The sequence below is a fragment of the Paralichthys olivaceus genome, chromosome 2 (assembly GCF_024713975.1).
Source record: "Paralichthys olivaceus isolate ysfri-2021 chromosome 2, ASM2471397v2, whole genome shotgun sequence".
Taxonomy (NCBI): domain Eukaryota; kingdom Metazoa; phylum Chordata; class Actinopteri; order Pleuronectiformes; family Paralichthyidae; genus Paralichthys; species Paralichthys olivaceus.
Window position 1 is genome coordinate 15,276,862 of NC_091094.1, and position 18,871 is coordinate 15,295,732.

At 40.0% G+C, this 18,871-nt stretch overlaps 3 protein-coding genes across 4 annotated transcripts; 2 read left to right on the plus strand and 1 right to left on the minus strand.

Annotated features, from left to right (window-relative positions):
- Nucleotides 1-1,086: 1,086 nt before the first annotated feature.
- LOC109629379 (translocon-associated protein subunit alpha-like) lies at nt 1,087-5,907 on the plus strand. The gene is made up of 9 exons (XM_020087102.2): nt 1,087-1,226; nt 2,416-2,534; nt 2,621-2,714; nt 2,840-2,967; nt 3,232-3,366; nt 3,733-3,809; nt 4,604-4,682; nt 4,857-4,950; nt 5,053-5,907. Exons 1-9 carry the CDS (start codon nt 1,157-1,159, stop codon nt 5,115-5,117), a joined length of 861 nt encoding a protein of 286 aa, XP_019942661.1. The 5' UTR covers nt 1,087-1,156; the 3' UTR covers nt 5,118-5,907.
- A 762-nt stretch (nt 5,908-6,669) lies between these two features.
- LOC109629127 (neuritin-like) lies at nt 6,670-8,857 on the plus strand. Its single transcript, XM_020086604.2, has 3 exons — nt 6,670-6,861; nt 7,615-7,768; nt 8,500-8,857. Exons 1-3 carry the CDS (start codon nt 6,810-6,812, stop codon nt 8,726-8,728), a joined length of 435 nt encoding a protein of 144 aa, XP_019942163.1. The 5' UTR covers nt 6,670-6,809; the 3' UTR covers nt 8,729-8,857.
- Nucleotides 8,858-11,987: 3,130 nt separating this feature from the next.
- On the minus strand, nt 11,988-17,096 carry sys1 (SYS1 golgi trafficking protein). 2 transcript variants are annotated; one of them, XM_069538017.1, is made up of 4 exons: nt 16,934-17,073; nt 15,101-15,357; nt 14,933-15,000; nt 11,988-12,214 (listed from the first exon to the last, which is right to left on the minus strand). In XM_069538017.1, the coding sequence occupies exons 2-4, from the start codon at nt 15,260-15,262 to the stop codon at nt 12,100-12,102; spliced, it is 345 nt and encodes a 114-aa protein (XP_069394118.1). In that variant the 5' UTR covers nt 15,263-15,357; nt 16,934-17,073; the 3' UTR covers nt 11,988-12,099. The 2 variants fall into 2 exon arrangements, with proteins under 2 accessions (XP_069394118.1, XP_019942162.1); XM_020086603.2 differs by lacking the exon at nt 11,988-12,214 and adding an exon at nt 12,345-14,620 and having other exon boundaries at nt 16,934-17,096.
- Nucleotides 17,097-18,871: the final 1,775 nt, after the last annotated feature.

Genomic DNA, 18,871 nt, shown 5'->3' on the forward strand with positions numbered 1-18,871 from the left:
CTTGGAGGGCACAATAGTGTTGAATGCTGAACTGTAGTCAATGAACAGCATCCTCACATAGGTGTTCCTCTGGTCCAGGTGGGAGAGGGCAGTGTGGAGGGTGAGGGTATTCAGGTGATTTCACACTAATGAAAACATAATTGTGAAAATAACATTGAGTTTCTACCAATAAACCTTCTAAGTCCTAAACTATGCTCATTTATTTACTTAGACATGCTGAGTTACGCTCACTGGTTATCATAGAGTGACCCCCATGTTCTGCTCTGTGCTCTCTGTGCACAGTTCATCCTGCTTTAGGAATCTGATCTGCACGTGCAACTACAAGTTGATATTTTTAGCAAACATGAGCTACAGTGACAGGGTTTGAGGTCTTTTCTACAATGTTCACTGGTTTCTTTTTTGTTCTGCTCAGATAAGATTGATAAATCAGGATTATTACAGACAGCTAAATTCAAATAATATGGCAACAATGAAATGATACCATCATGTCCAGTGTGAGTCATCCATTCATTTTCAATAACATCAATTCTTGTAAGCAGAACCAAACACTGACTGGTTTTGATTTAGCTTTTGACAATAGCTGAATATTTGCATCGGACTGGTGTGTGACCTTCCAACTCATCAACAAACAAAGAAATGCAACAAACATTTTGGAGGAGATGTGATCCATGAAAGGACGTGTCTCCAGAGGAGGATAACAGCAGACAGTTGAGCTAAAAACACAGTGTAAATGACCTTGTTTTCAGTAGAATGTAAATGTCGGGGCTTACGGAAACTTGGCTGACTCTACAGGAGCAGTATGGAGGCCCTGTATGATTTTCTCCGGTTGTTGTTTTTTTACATTTGAAGAAGTGGTCACCATTTACTTCACTTGTATTAGATTTGGCTGCAAAGCGGTTTACCCCTGACATTCCAGAAGTGTTCTGTGGACTCAAACACTTCACCCACCCCCTCCATCTGCAGAGGGGTGAGTAGATAATGAGTGAATTTTCATTTTTCAGTGAACTTTCCCTTTAAGCGAGTGGGACCTCCCAGATGTGCCGCAGACCAACCTCGGCCCGGCCTCCTCTGCTCTTATCCCGCCCTGTGCCCGGCCGGAGTCCTCTGCTCTGCTGAACGCTGATGTGTTACTAACTCCAGCTGGAAGTCCGACAAGATGTTCCACCTGGGATCCAAGCTGCTGCTGCTCTTCCTCCTGGCCTTCCCCTGTGGACTCCTCTCCATCGGTAAGTAAGGGGTTTGGTCCCGTCGTGTCTCTTTGTGGACACTTTAGTTCGGTGTGGACGTATTGACGTGGCACAGTCTCCCAGCGGCGCACACGCAGCTCCACGGCTCCGTTAACCTGCATGTGATCCGTCCACACGGAGAACAGTTCGAGATCGTCGCTTTTTTTGTTTTTGAAGGGAATGAAAGAGATCGAGCAGCTGCAGTTTCCATATGAAATGATGACGTGGAGTTAGGTTTCACTCTATGACCTGTAGAGTTTCTTTCTGCAGACTGTGTGTGTGATGCAGAACCAGTCAGCTGCTGCCTCTCACTAAGACACGTCACCATAGATATGATTGTAGGTTTCTCTTCCCGCTGCCACACTTTTGATGACGAGTGTTTTTGTTCCGCTCAGATTAGATTGATGAGGTGATCCAGATTATTACAGACAGCTACATTCAAATAACATGGCTTTAATGAAAAGATACCATCTGATCCAGTATGAGTGGATCATTCCTTTTCAATCTCGTCTATTCTTGTAAGCAGAACCACTCACTGCCTGGTTTTGATTTATTATCATCTTATTTTCTCCACACATAAGCAGGAAGGACTGGGAGATATTGCAAATTCATATAATATTTTTGACTGAAGCAAACTTTTATTGATATGTATTGATGAAATATGGCCTTTTGGTGGCCTGGCTATTGAAGACCATTTTTACTCATCTGTAGAGGTCCAAAAAAGAACTACTAGGGAAATGATGCTATTAATGACCCAGTTCATTACAATCATGATAACACTGTCTCAAATGATATTTCCACTCATCACAACATAAGGCTTGGTGACGTGGCCAAAAATAATATCAAGACAAACATATTCACTTTAGTTCTATATCAATAATCATCAGGATACATCTAAAATGATATTTCTTATATATTAAAAATCAGATTTTTGCTCCTGAGTAAAGGTTGTGATAAAACTTTTTTGTGAATCTGAGGTAGATCAATTATGTGTTCTACCTCCTCACTGTGCTTAAACAATGCATAAGTATCATATCTATATATATTGAACCTTCTGTTATGTTGCAATTGATAAAAATTGCATTGCTATAATTGTTGAAATAGTTTTATTGCCCAGTCCTATCTTAATATCAATATTAATTCAACGTACCTCCATCACTCATGCCATCATGTCCTCTGATCCACGCAGGCCACGTCTCTGCAGAGCCAGACTCTGCTGAGGACACCAATGAGGATGCAGATGCTGCCGTAGATGAGGAGGAAGATGATGAAGAGGTTCTCGTTGAGGAAGATCAGATACAAGCATCGGTGTGTATCTCTGATCATGCAGCAGTGAGACAAAACACATTTCTTATATAAGGTGGTTACATTACTATGTTGTGTTCATCCTTCAGGAGGGTGAGGAAGAGGAGACTGATGAAGGTGCAGATAAACTGTTAACTTCTCACCCTGATGCCGACACAACCATCATCTTCACGACAGGAGAAGGTTGGTCCAGTTTCATTTCTTGAGGTTTCACTTCGTTTCAAATCACAACCTAAACTGCCTTGTTACTACACTTATAACTGAACTTTTAATATTTGATATTAAATCATATCCATCTTCTCATTTAGAGTTTTTTGCCAATGAGATTGTGAGGTTCCTGGTGGGTTTCACCAACAAGGGGAGTCCGGATTTCACTGTTCAGTCATTGGAGGCCTCTTTCCGTTATCCCCAAGACTTCCAGTTCCACATTCAGAATGTAAGTTTGATCTGAGATAAAAACCACCAGCAAACATCCGATACATAGAAAATGAATTTAAAAATGCATTCATGTGTTGGTTAAGTCATTGAGATTGTAAAAAATTGATTTGTGCATTGATGCAAGCCAAATAAAATCCATAGCATTTGTATCTTAATTCATGTATACGTTAGCATCTGTTTATTTGTTGTCCACCCTTCACTGAACACAATGAATACAGTACTGACAATTATTACATTAACATTTACCTGTGTGTGTTTTCAGTTCACAGCTTTGCCCCTGAACACAGTCGTGCAGCCGCAGGCTCAGGCCTCCTTTGAGTACTCGTTCATCCCAGCTCAGCCCATGGCCGGTCGTCCATTCGGTCTTGTTATCCTCCTCAACTATCTTGACAATGAGGTAATAAAAAAATTGTAAAAAAAAACATCCTGTTTTATTCTTCATTAAATAATGTTTTGTGGTGGCTGGTTGACTCTTAAGTGAAAATATGTCATGTGAGAGAGTGTTTTTCACAGGCCACCACAAAATTTACTGAAAATCAAAACTTGAATAATCAGAAATATTTTCTGTTATCTTCACGTTTTATAAAACCGGTATTACTAACGCTTTACTCACCATTATTTTCTCCCTGCTGAGAACTGACTGTTGTTTCTTTAGCAATAGTGAATGCTGAATCATATATATGCCATTTTTAAGGAGATGTTTCAAGAAGATTCCTGAAAGTTGAAGGTATTTTCTCACTAGTCACTTGGAATTTTTCTTCAGGGTAACGTGTTCCAGACTGCCATTTATAACCAGACTGTCACCATCACTGAGAGAGAGGAAGGACTGGATGGAGAAACGTAAGGCTTTTTAGAGTTTTATCCTAACGTGCATTCTTGTAAATGATATGTTGATGATGCTTCTTGTCCTTTTATATTCTTTCACTGCCAAAATGGAGAGAAGAGCTGAAAAATGATTCTATGTAGATAATGTGTAAAGCTAATTATTTTTGCCTAGTTTCTTTTACTTATTTGCAATGACTCATGAGGCAACATTCAGCTCTTTAAAGCTCCATAATACCAGCTCCCCCAGAGCATTGCAGCACATGCAAGGCCCTGTAAAAGGAGGTGTGAAATTGGCACAAAGATATAAGTTGTCAGAATTGTGCTGCTGGTGTAAGATGCAGGAACTGTCACCAGCAAATTCGCCAAGCACTGTTTTCCACCCTCAAATATAAAATCTGGGACCAATTGTTCTACATTAGATTTCATGCATGAAGTTTGCCAAGAAATGGTTTTGAAGTTGCTACTGAAGGCAGCCATTTGATTGAATAGTGCTCTGATTAAATTTGCATTCATTATTTAGGAAGCAAACTGCAGAAGGTTGATGGGAAGTCATAGAACTGTTTTCATACCACCCTCCTGAATTCATTACAAACTGTGATTGTCTACTTTGTATACTGAAATGAGCTGTAAAAGAAGAAATCTATTTTAACATTAGATGACACTAAGACAGTACATACCTCCGCCACAGCCGAACAGTCCCCTTATGAAACCACATTTTGTAGTTTTCGCATAATCCTGCTGACAAACAAGCAAACAAATGCAGACAAAAACATACATTTATTCCAAAGATCATTTTCTTGTTTCTGCAGAATGTTCATGTACGTGTTCCTGACTGGACTGGTCGCCCTGATGCTCTTCGGAATATACCAAGTCCTGGAGACGAGGACGGTATGTGTTCATTTTCAATTGTTGAATTTCATATGTTAAGATATGTGTGTTTGTTCCAAACGTGGACATGAACTCATCCAGCCTCTGTACCATTCCTTTAAACAGAGTAACATTGAGACTGAAGCAGGCTAATGGCTGGAGATAAGATGTTGTCTTTGAACCTGTGTTTTGCAGAAAAAGAGACTCCCTGTGAAAATAGAGAAGGGCACTGGTGGGATGAGTGATGTGGACATCAGCTGGATTCCTCAGGAGACTCTTAATGTCATGAGTATGTTCATATTAGTCCCCAACTGTCTCACATAATAATAATAACAATAGGCTCATATTACTGATACACACAAAAATCTGATCCTCACGTCCTGTCTTGCAGACAAGGCTTCCCCGAAAACATCACCAAGGAAACGAACCAAGAGGGCCGCGGGAACTGATCAATAAAACTGTCCATGTTTCCATCTGTCATCATACGGTCCATCCGGCTTTCAATTCATCTCCTCACCACAGTAACCTGATTCCCATTCACAATGGATCAGCATTTCTGGAGCCTGACCAGTTTGTTGAAGATGTTTCTGTGGATTTCAGTCTCTCCGTCTGATGTTCCTGTCGGTGTCACAAGCAGCGTTCTGGACCCTACATCTCTGCTCAAAGTATTCTGACACTAACAGGACTGAACTACAGCTCATTTTTTAATGTGTGTGTGTGTGTAAAAGGGTAAACCATGTAGTCATTAAAAATCATGGAGAAACAAAAGGGATTTGGAACAGCTTGAGCCCAAAACAAAGCTGAATAGAATACATCCATGGGGATGCTGTGACATGATAATAATTGGATTAAAGATTAACGTCATTCATGTCATAATGAGGATAAAATATTTTATGACTTCAAAACATTCACATATTTTAAAACCACCATTGTGCCTTACCTGCACTGTGATTGTGAATAAAGATGCAGTTGATTAAAACTATTACTACCCACTATTCCCCTCTGCTGTTAACATCTAGTCACATGGCCTGAGGTCTGGGCCCTTTGGGTTTGATGTGATATTTGTTTAACGTGGGGACAATGGCAGCTGCAAGAACAAAAAGCATTAAAACAGTGTTCTCTGCAGGTATCTGCAGCTTCATTTCATCACCAGCCTGTTAGAGGCTCAGCAGAACATCTTTACCAGATGCAGTCTTTCAGATTGTTTGCCAGTATTTGTGATGAAACAATAAAAGGGTGAACAAAGTGTTTGTTTCCTGTTTGTTGCTCTCTTATTTCTCATTTACTCGACTGCTGTGGTCTTCATTCTGTCACATGCAGTAATGTTATCATCTGCACAGTTTCAGTAATGGCGTCACATGAGGAAATTAGGATGAAAATGCCCTGAGTCACAGATATTTCAAACCCTTTAGTGAATATCTATCTATCTTTCTATACTATTTATCTATCTTTCCATTCTATCTATCTTTCTAATCTATATATCTATGTCCTTTCAGAGTAGAATAATAATAGAAATAGATTAGTTGCTAATAAGAAACTAATATTATTTGTTAACATGAAACCTCAGCGCACACATACTTGTACACGTGTATTTTTGGATATGTCAACATATTAATATATTCTGTTTTTATATGAGGGAGCAGCACCATTTAAAAAGATTTCAGATGCAATCAAAGATTTAAAACATGTCTTCAAGTCTCTTGAAATGAGATCTTGAAGTGGTTGGCAGCAGCTTAGTGGAATAAAATGGAGATCCCACAAAGAGAAGGCGTGAGAGGTGAAAATCTATAACACCAGCATACATGATACATGATAACGTGACTGATGGAGGCGAGCACCGTGTGTGGGTCCCGGCGGGGTGGTGGGAGTGTTGCGGGGTTGTGCGGTGCAGGCTGCTGCTGTTCAGGGAGGTGCGGGAGCTGCCCGGTGCTGAGGGGGGGGTAGAGGATGAGCTCAGCGCCCGCCGGGGGGCAGGAAACGTCAGCACCAGTCGACCGGAGCAGGGGGAGACTGCGCACACACACACATGTTTCTATCACTGACACACTCATAAAGAATGTGCAGATGATCATCCCCTGGTGACTCAACGCTGCTTCTCCTTCCTTTATTCGCGAGCAGCTTCCTCCGCTCGCCTTGATATGGGATGATATGGGATTTTACATGTCGACGCAGATCGGAGGGATTCTTGCGTTTGCTCTGGGTAAGATATCTCCGGATGGTCCGTGAGAGAAAACTGCCTGACATCGTCTTATCTCCCTGCATCTGAAATATCACTGTAGTCTTCATGCATCTCCATCTGTTTTTGCACTATGGAGATAAGAGCTGCACCGTGGTGGCCAGCTGATGCTAGAACAGCCCCATCCGCCATAGATAACGGCATGGGTGGTCCCACTTGGGTGTTGGTGTGCAAGCTCTTATGCCACATTACAAAATAAAAAATGGATTCCTCCTTAAATGTCACTTTTACGAATGTTTGGTGCTTTAATTGTGCTCATTTTGCATTGTGCTTGTGGGAACGATTCTATTTTCTCTGTGTTTTAGCATTTGAACCAGAAATAGCTCTAAACAAAGCATTTAAATTCCATGTGCAAGAAATGTTTGGGGTGTAGTAATCACGGTCTGGGACAAAATCTGCTTCACAGAAACACAAAACTGCAAAATATGATGAAATAATAGAAAAAGAAGAAATACACTTGTCGGAAAATGTATTCGATTTTATAAAAGTTGCATGATCATGACCAGTCAGGCTGTGAGAAGGAAGAGAATGAAAATACTCAACATAGAGGAAAAATACCAAATGGCCTGTGAGGGGTCAAAGCAAAGACTCCTGGCAACTTTGTACATTTGTCAGCAACAAAGTGCTTCTGATACATTTCTCAAACTTCTCCATTAAAGACAATAGTTTCACAGGTTTATCAAATCTGTTCACTTGTCACCTGTGTCTGTTTTGCAGTGTTCCTGTCCGTCTCGGTGTCAGGAGACTCAGCAGATGTCAAGTGCGAAAAGGTTTACAGGGATTTTTCCTACTGTGTCCTGGAGCTGGGAGAGAGCATGGACAACTATCAGGAGAACGTGACCAGTGAGAGTGGAGTGGCGGCCGTGTGCAGGTGAGAATAACTCTCTCAGTGTGTGAACGGCATGCAGCTTCCATTCATGGACATCTCTGTAATGAGCATCAAATAGACCCTGAAGGTTTTTATTTGGGCCAACCTTTCTGATTAATCCACTTTCAAAGAGGGCGAGAACCATCATGATGGGCTGGAATAAAAACAGACACAAGCACTGATCTGAATCACTGTGCATAAGATTGTCTGTCAGTTCAGTTTGTATGAAATAGCACAAGATTGAGTGGAAAATTATAGAGAGAGACAGATGTGCATCTTCTGACAAAATCCTGGAGGAGATGCCATAACCTCAGCGGCAGAATAGAGAAATGAATGGTGCTGAGACACTGAGCTATAACGCTAAATAATTTATGACTTCGCTGCAGCTGTAATGAAATTCAAGGGACATTTTTTGTCATTGTTTCTGCGAGTTGTCTAGAACCCCAGCGAATATTGAAGATAAAGATTTACACATAAGCCCTCTGTAGAAAACTGCCCACATGCAATAACATCTGTGATATTGTTTCACTCGGATGCAGTTACCATGGCAATTAAAGCTCAGCTTGACTTGCTCAAAGCCACCGTAACCATCCAAGACCATCGATAGATTATTAGCGAGCAAATTAATCCACAAGAGCCGGAGCATGTCTGGATGCTTGTATAGCCATGCAGGATGATCTGTGAGTAAAACTGACAGATGCAGCATTGGTGTGATGATCCTTTGTTTGCCACAGCCACTGGGAAGCTTTCCACACATGTGCCCTCACAGCGCTGTCCGACTGTCAGGAGGAAGTCAGCTCCATCTGGGAGACGCTGAGGCAGGACTCCAGGAAGATGCGCTTCCAGGGAAGTCTGTTCGACCTGTGTAGCCCCAGCTCCGCTCCCAGCATATGTCCAAATCTCGCGGCACTTACACTGCCGCTGATGCTGATCGTGACTGGGACCAGCTGGCCCACTGTATAGATGGGGTCGGGGGTGAGGGTGAGGGTGAGGGAGAGGGAAGGAGGGCCTCACATTCCCCCTGGGAAACTTAAAGCCAAGGATTTAAGAGAGACAAATGTTTTAACGAGGATTATTTTGACACAAAGCCACGGACGCCTGTGGCAAGCCAATCAATATTTGCTGTGATGAATAATGTTTGAAATCCGCTCAAATACTTCAGCTTGATCTCCACTTATGTCTAGACGCTGGTGCAGTAGTGGAGAAAATTACATTCCTGCCAATTTATCAGTCCAGGCACACGAAAGCAAACACTCCAAGTACTGTAGGGATTTTACATTCAATGAAAACCAGAGTCAGACACCTGTGGCTCTGGGTTAACACCACACAATAATGTGGATACCTTTATCACCTAAAGAAGAACAGAAATGCAATACTGTAAGTGTGAAGATTATACCGTGCAGTTTTTTAAACCAACATTATGAAAAGTTTTAGAGGCATCAAAATGAGTTTGATGGTACTTTGACTTGGAATAGAGAGAATGGTGTCGCTTTCATTCCCGCTCCTCAACCTGAACGTGTGTTCTTGCTCTATGTAACTTTGGTGATCAGGTTTGATCACCCATGAGAAGTGTGCTGACTGAATGTCACTTAAGTCATTAAAACAGTGTTTATCTCAAATATTCAGCGAGGAAACTTTTAAAAATATGAGGAATCTAAACAGAGTTTGGTGCTTTCAAGAAGCCGGGGATCATGGGTAACGTCCACTGTTCGGTTGTGTTTCAGTTCAGTGAGTGACAGGACATAATCAGAGCTCCTCATAGGCTTTGATTTGTTTTGTCTACATGAAAACCATTTAACTCGCTGGAGCACAACAGAATTAATCACATGTGGCTGAAGAGGGCGCTGTTGCTCAATGAGAGTTACATAGTGTTGCTTTAACACTGAGGTCGTTTCTAAAGAAGTATTTGTTGATTACTAGTTCATTTTATTACAGTGCTGGTGTCCTGTGAATGTGCTTTATGGTTTTATCCCAACAGATAAAGTAATAGTTCATCATTTTGGGAGTTAGCTGAGAACATATACACCGCTGTCACATATCTACTTTAAACATTAGTTAATGCCAGAAGGCAAATAAACTTTTGTCGAGTATGAAAATGAGAGATAGAATGTTAATTAGTAAGTGTTAAGGCTTTTGAAGGCAGACATTATGATCTGTGGAGGAAGCTAACAGTTTTAGTATGAGAGATTTAGCAACTGTCTCGTCAAATTCTCTGCGAAAAAGCAAATAAGATATTTCTCAACATTGCTTTAGTCTCACTACAGTGTTAAAATGTGGAGACAGCCAGTCCATAAAGATGTTATGAGCTAACACACTACAGGGAAACATTTAAAGGGACACTCCACCCAAAAACAGCAAAAATCACAAAACTGTATTCATTTGTTGTTGGTGTAAAAAAAAGAAATCACACATCATTGTGAGAGAATGATGCCAAAGTTAGCAACAACAATGTTCAAGTACATAATACGTGGAATGTCCCTTGAACAGGTTTTCAGTTGCAGTGCACATGTATGTAAGTGACAATCAAGCCCCTTGTTTGAAACCTTTGACCCCTTCTCCCCATCCACATGTCAGCCCACTGTGGCTGATGTGGCACGGCTGCTATAAGACACCAAAAACCCACGTCTGACACCAGACGACACACGTTCACTCCTCCAGCTCCTCCCTCTCTCGCTCAGAGCCTCACCCCACATGTCGGTTCACTCTTACGATCGATCATCGAACTCCTGACCTGCTGATGTTTGTGAAAAAAGGAAAATATGGAGCGTGAATGTTCAGTGTTTTTTATTATCTCTTGTTGAAAACTTCTCACCTGCATTAAACACAATATTAGCAGATCTTTACCTCGGATTACTGCAAAAACACAGTATGTTAAACAGTATGCAGATAGAATCCACCACTGTGTTGTCTATCACAGAGATTAGATTTTCAAAGAAGACTCTGTATAATTCAGCAAAATTATGATTAAATTATCATATTTTAATATTCATGCACTGTATTTACTTAAATTTGTGCACCTATAATTAACTTCTAATGAATTCAAATTGTATGCAATAGCAAAATAGCAGCTGCCATAATAGAATGTTTTTCAAAACCATACAATTGGTTTTGTATTCGTGGTATTTTGATTAATCATCTATCTAATTAATGAATTTCTCAAAAAATGACTCCACACTGCTTCATTTATCTGTGTCATGTTTTTAATTTGGTGAAACTTGGGCTTGATTTTACTACAAACCCACAAACTGCAAAAGCAGCAAAGAGAAAGAACAGTGTGGAGGGTCTCATAGAAAGAAAAAGGACAGTAGGTGCTGAGGTTAGCAACAATATAACTGGCATCACCCACCACCGATTAGACTAATCTCTCAAATAAACACTGTTTGCACAAATAGTTGTAATGGTCCATATGAAATTAGTATTTAGGAAATGTGTGACACATCTTCTCATGTGGCAGTAGTCACTGAGATTTAGAGCATATAAAAAATTGATAAGCAATAGCATTCATCTTTGTTTCTTCAAAACTGTCACCACTTGCACATTTATTTTAGTTGTCCTAGGCATAATCAAAATAAAGATAAGTTCCGTGATCCTGAATATTATTCGTCACCTATTTTTATCAAAAATGCATGAGAGTTTTTGTGGCGGTTCTTTCCTCAGACACGGCGTACAGTGGTATTGATCAGTGCATGAAGTTACGCTAGCTCCTCAGTGTATCTGCGTTCTTTCTTATGCACATTCATCAGCCGCCCACCCCCACACCCATTACATTGGCATGTTTGTTCTAGTTGTTTTTTTTATTTCATGTTTCACAAGTGGTAGCATTATTATCATTCACTGTGTATCTGGTGGTGAGAATACAAAACCAGTTGTGGTGTCCTCCGAGCATGAGCAATATGTACGGTCCGTTCTTTAAAGAGGACTCTTTATTATCTTTATATGCTGTTTAAGAAAGCATGAAAATGACCGTGTTATCATGAGCATTACACAATAATTCTCCCTGAAGTCAGTTTAAACATGGAGAGAACTTTTGAATGTAAAATCAAGTCAGTACCTATGTGATGTTTTTCAGTTGACTGATAGAAAAGCATACCATTTACAAACTGTATAAAGCAATATATGGCAAAGTAATGTTTGTAATAATAAAGCACCATGTTTAAAATATTATGCCTGTGATCATTTGTTCAGGAAAACTATGGGATGGTAAAGATCTAGAGACACAAAGTGGTAAAGCAGTGGCGTATTTAATCAATGCAGTAAGTCCTTGGCTCTACAACTCATTTACAACTGAGCTTCTGTTTTTAGTCGTCCCTGAAGCAAAGTGTCGGTAATGAGGATCAGCCAGCAGTTTTCCACTCGTTAGCGCTCTCCCATCTGCTCCTTTCCACCTGGACAATTCCAGCGGTGGCGGTGGTGGGAGAAAATGAAGGGTCAGAGCCCGAGGAGGAAAACCTGAGGAGGAGTACAGACATGCTCATGGTGTGACCCTCATTAGAAGATCTATCTTTGATGTCTGAAGCATAATGGCCAATTATGTTTTCCCCTGCAGATTCCTGACTGACATAATCACCCTTCTCTTAAATAAATCCAAACCGGTAGAGTTTTATTAAACAGCATATCCACAGAGGTACTTGCATTCTGCAAGAAAAAAAAAATTCTTAATGCTGCTGCAAACACAATTAAACATGTTCAACTGTGATGCGTCTGCCTATAGTCAACAAGACAGAGAATATAATTACATGAATAGGTCCAGTTCACAAGTTGTTTGTGTTTAATTACATAATAAAAACTTAAAACTTATTTAAAAATGTATGCTGAATAAAATGGTGGTATTGTGAATACTTTCACCACCATGGTTACAAATAATCAAATAAAGACACTGGCTTAGTAAGAGTCATGCGTTTGATAAAACCTTAAAGGAATAATTTGACGTTTTGAGTATATGCTTGTTTGCTTTCTTGCTGACAGTTGCCTTCAGGTCGATATCACCCTCATCTCTGTACAGAACAATTGTAGACCAGAAGAAAACAGGAAGGAAAGGAATACTCTGTGCAAAGGTAACCAAATCCAACCACCAGCACCTATTAAAGCTCATTGATGAATATGTTATATCTCATCTATTTTAGTTATACAATCACGTTTAAAATGAATTAGGACCATCACTGTGAGGTTTTGATCGCATTAAACCAATGAGAAACTAGAAGGGTGGACAATGCATACCTCTGCCAAAGCTAACACTCTGTCTTTCCATGTTAAACCAAGTGAAAAAACATTACCAGATCAGCCTGTTTATCTGGATGCACTTTAAAATGGAATAGGTTCGATGATTCATGTCCTACCCCTGCACAAACTAAATGGAGATTGGTTTAGTTGTACAATACTGCTGCCAATCAGAAGAACAAACAAAATGCAAAACCACCCTGTCCGAGGTAATATGTCACAGTGAGTTTAAGAGGTGCTGGTGTTGGTTTTAAAGCATGCTCAGCTTGTTTACCCACTTCCAGTGTTTTAAACTAAGAAAAAATTATCAACATATAGTGAGCAGACACGAGAACAAAATTAACCTTAAACAAGAAAGCCAATTTATCACAATGTCAAATGTACCATTACCATAATATTGTATTTATAATCCGCTTTACAAACCTGATTTCAAATCAAAAGACTGCATATTCGGTTATGTGCTGTCATAATAAAAAGGTAATTTTGAGTTTTAGAAGCTGATGCTGAATAATAAAGTGCTGCACATTTCAGGAGTTTTCATGTCACATCCCCACAAACAGTGACTGTATGTTTGTAAACGCCGCTGGTGGCTGATAATCTGTCTCCAAAGTGGCCGCCTCATCTGCATTATACACCATTGACATAGAGAGAGGGAAGCAAACAAGCTGTTCAAAATACTGTACTGAAAGTCTAGAACAAACAGAATGTACAAAGTTTAACCAGATAGATAAATGAAGCCTGATTTTGTAATGGTGACGTATTAAAGTAGAAAACTCTTCTACACACATTGTTGACTGGGACATCTGGCTTTCACATCCAGCGACTAAGAAAGGAAAGATATAACTTTGCACACTTACATCTCAAAATTGCTGTGAGAAAATATCCTGTAACATGATGGTCATGATGTCTGTTGGCTGCTCCAGCAACACAACGGAGGAAAGAGAAAAATGTCTGGTTTTGGACAGCTGTTGCACGCCCTGTTTAATCTCAGATTGTTATTTTCAGTGCATTTGAAAAGGAAAAAACACTTTTAATCTTAAAATGTTTGAAAATGAGGAAATGGAATGATCATGCTGATGTTCTTAGTTTTGAGAGGATATGTAACCAGTTGCCAAAAAAAAAATTCTATCAATAGTTGTTAGTTTCACAGAAAGTGACGTCTTCTTTCAAGCATAATATGTATCTTAATATGCAAGAGTTTACACTGTCCAACATTTAAAGGACAAAGAATAAATAGATCAGTTCATCCACTGTATCAGTTTAAGAGGAAATGCATGACAATCTAACAGATGCAGGGTCATGTTCCATTTCTTTTACCAAAAGTGGAAAAACCTCCATCGAGTGAGTCCATTGAGGGTTACCGATCCAAAGATTTTCAGCATGGTGTCGATAAAAATTCACAGGTTAGACTTGGGTGCACTATTGACTGGAATGGCCCTGAGCTCAGTTCGCATGCACAAGTACTCTCCAATTACAGCCATCAAGGCCATGCAGGCTACATTGACGAGCCACCAGGACAGGACAGCTGGAAGGTGAGAGTTATAGATCCAGCAGCCGATCATGTGGAAGAAATGCACCGTGACCGTGAAGTCCAGACACTGTTTCCCTCGACGTATGAAGAACCACAGTCCAAGGGCACTGCACGAACAAGGAGACCGAAAGGTTGTGTTGTCACTTATGTTTGTTAATGTTTATTATTAAATTCTTGTGTTGAACCTCAAATTGAAAAAAAGTCTTGCCACACAACAAATCAATAGAAATCTTTTTTTTTTACCCCTTTAAGGTAAAAAACTAACAATGTTTTTTCCTATGATGCAGGCACTTCAGTTGAGCAGGTGTGAATAAATCCCTTGTACCCTTTATAGTGTTTGTATTACAAGATCCTTGAACTACAACACACGGCTCTCATCTCTTGGATTCATTGTGAAAAAAACTGGAGAAATGACTTACCAGGTGAGAGAGTTTAAGATGAACGCCATCATTGACAGCCTTCCTTGCATTGTTGCAAAGCCAAGTGCCTGCCCCAACAGAGCAAACATTTTAGTTTAGTTTCAGAAGTGAACAAATGTGACACAAAAAACAGTTTCCACAGACAGAACATCTCACACAGTAACTCACTTCATAGCTGAAGATCTGGTCCAGTGATCGACTAGTTGGCACCAGACTGTCTACTCCAGCCATCCACAGGCCCAAGAAGCTGTAGAAGATGCACTGCATCAACACAATTTGGCCCACGATGAGAACTGGGTCCCAGATGTAGCTACGGAAGTGGCTGGCCATTGTGCTGCCCGTACAGGTGCAAAGGACGTTAACAGCTGGCCTTAAATGTCCCCAGCCAACCCATCCAGCGTGACTTGTGTGTGCGAATTCAAAATCTGAAATGACAAAAAGGATTTAGTGTGATATCCATTAGCACCTTTCATTCATGGGTTTTGAATTTTATGCCAATGGTTTCATTAAACACAGAAATGGGACAGTTATTGCAGGACCACAGCTATTTCTCAGAGCCAACTACATTGTTGTGCAGTGCATCATAAACAGTAATTTGCCAATCCTAACAGACAAAAGAAGAATATCCACAAGTGTTAAATTCAGGCAATGGCTGAGTCTGAAACAGCTTTTCAAAACATCAAGCTGGAGCTCACCATGACCTCTACAATATAGGTTAAATGTAATAAACACTGTTAGTTTGTAATTAAATTAAATTTGTTCTCTGAGTTGTTAAAAGAACCCCTGGTTAGTCTAAGCAATACAATCAGTCCCAAGTGACCAGAGCCATCAACTATTAACCAATATAATCAATAGACTAGAGATGTAATCAATATTGTTCCTTTTTATGTCCAATATGTAATAATCATACCGTGGCCGAGAGAGCTCAGCACACTGCAAATTAAGAAAACACATGCAAATAGAAAAAACACGTCCAGATACAGAAGCGCAAAAAGTCACAATGCAACAATCTCAGAAAACATCTTCATCTATTTGACCACACATGCGCTGCAAAAAGACACGCTCAAATTACAAAGAAGACACTAAAAATGTTTCCAGGGGACTCAAGAAAGTGACGGACCAGGCTGTAGTTCAATGCTTTGTGAGGTTTTTGAAGTCTGCCACTGGTCAGTGGTGATGGAACTTGACACTGTTTTTAGCAGCATGGTTCTGTGTTTGGAGGTGATGTGACTTTTTGCAGGGCATGTGTCTCCACATTAATGAAGTTGTTTTCTTCATTTGCAAGTGTTTTTTAATTCGTAGTGGGTTGAGTTCTCGGTCCCTGTAAACCAAGCTTTGAACATGGCTGAAAACCAAGGATGGAGCTTTACTATAAAAGTCCAACTAACAATGAATGTTTGAAGCTGATATTCACTTCAACATTTAGTTCTGTGTTGTTGCACATTCATATCATTGTATGCATGTGTTCATGTGTAAGGGTGTATGGTGGTGACCAGTCTCTGCAGGATAATCTCTGGCGAGCAGAGTCTGTTTTCAATTAACCAGTTTCACACATTTGTGCTGTATGTTATTATAACTATCATTCAGTGCTGCGCTAATATACAAGAGGAGATCTGTGATTAGTTACTGCTGATGAAACCACAGCTCGTGTTATTGTATCAGATCAGAAACAGCTTGTGTCACGATGATGTTATATTTACTTGAGGAGCACACAGCTAGCAACGAGCACACAGCTAGCTTAGTTACTTTACACCTAACATTCAACGACTGGCTAAAGCTAAAACAGAGCAGGTACGCATTGTTAACCAAGTTTCCTGCGTCTTTTAATTACGAAAAACAAAATGGCACTCAGTTAAAATGACCACAGAGAACCATTAGCTCCAACAGTAGGTGTAAACAGCAGCTAAGTTAGCGGTGCTACAACTACACGGATACTGACCAACAGGTAGCATCGTGTTAGCTTGTGTGCTGAGTCTCTGCACAGTAGCAGCGGATACACACCTGAATACTGGCCCACAGATACCTCAGGGCTCAGTGTTCAACACAAGCCTCAGGTTTTCTCTTCCTCAGACTGACACCGACATCGAGCTCGGCCTTGTTGTTTAACTGCTGCCCCTGGCTAACAACACGGAAGTCACGGTGGCGACCCCGGAAAGAAAACTTTAACGACCTACAATATTTTCAAAGTAAAATACCTTTGGTAAAAATAACAACCTATCTGGAATCTGTTGATTGGTCTTTTGGAAGAACAGAGGGACGAACTGTCTCGTAATTTACAACAAAACACCTCCATGTATGATGTCACACGATGCAGTGTTTCTTTTTCTAATGCAAATATAGCGTTATTTTGAAATGGTTTCCCATTTAAATGTGTAGGTGTTTGAAGCTGTAGTTCCGATGAAATTGAAGTTAAAAAATCTTCGTGAAAAAGTTATTGCCTCAAAAATAAGATGAAGGTAAATGCTTTGTTCTCAGAAGTTACTTCTTAAGTATATGTAAATGTTTTTATTTTATTGTATGTGTGTGTGTGTGTGTGTGTGTGTGTGTGTGTGTGTGTGTGTGTGTGTGTGTTGTCTTCTGCACTCTGCTTTTCCCCATTACTATCAACTGCTGTGTATTGTTTGACTATGACATGCCTCTATTGTTTGTAATTTATTTGAAGTTGAACAATAGTGTAATGTTATGTATCCTGTTTCATGATATAGGTTCAACACAGTTGTTATGTGTTGCTTTCTATTGCTTGTGTGAGCAAATGGAAAGTACACATTAACCATCTAGAGACAAAATGTAAAGAAGTTTTTACATCCACAGTTATGAGCAGTGGCTGACTGATTTTACAAGGCTGGCATGAGGTCTGCAATACACAATGGCTTCATTGTTTATGGAGCAGCAGCAGAGTCATATTTACAAAAAGTTTAGATTGCAGTATAAAGCACTGTGGCTATGCATATAGGAGCATTTAAGACAACCCCTATTAATGCAATACTCATTGAAGCAGAAGTGATACCAACTGAGTTAACAAGAGATAAGCTTGAACTAGCATACTGGATAAGATTGAAGGGACAGGACTGCTGGGAATGCACCAGATGGATCTAAAAACAAGCAGGAGCATGTGGGAATTGATGTGTATATTAATGAGTACCCAATCACCTATCTGTATTTACAGCAGAGATAAAAGCAGCCATTATTGGGTTAATTGGGTTGGAAGAGGTCTGACTGGACAGGGTGGTATTATGCAACTGTTCAGCAAGGAATTTAAAAAGTATAGAAGCTACAACATGCGTCAGAGAAGATTCACCAGTTGAGCTGTTCCATAGTTTGTTCAGACTTCACAGGGCCAGTATAGACGTTCACTTTTGCTGTGTACCTGCGCACAAGGGGTAAAAAGAGAATGAATATGCTGACTAGGTTAGTAAAAGGTGTGCTTGAAAAAGAAATAGCAATATCGGTTCCACTTGGCAAAGGAGAAGTAAAAGCAATAATTGAGAAGAAAGGAATGGAGAAATTATAAAATACAAAACTCAGTCATGTCATTACTTCATAGAAAGGAACAGAAGTGAGGAAATCCTTATAACAAGGCTAAGATTATATCACACAGTCTTATTGCCTAATGTCCTCTGATATAATCCTCTGGAGTTTGCACGCAGACCACAGCAGACTTTTAGGCTCAAAACATGGTGTTAATGACCTTGTTTCAAGTCAGATATGAATGTTAGGGCTTACGGCCACTTGGATGACACCAGATGAGCATGTTATGTTTTTTATGCTATTTTATTATGTCTGAAGAAGAGATCGCCTGAGCTAAAATGTTGTTAACCCCTGAAACACTTCAAACACACCATCCCTCCATCAGCATAGTGGTGAGTGATATTGAGTGAATTCTCATTTTTCAGTGTACTATCCCTTTAAGTTGCAATCTGCAAGTTAACTGAAAGAAGA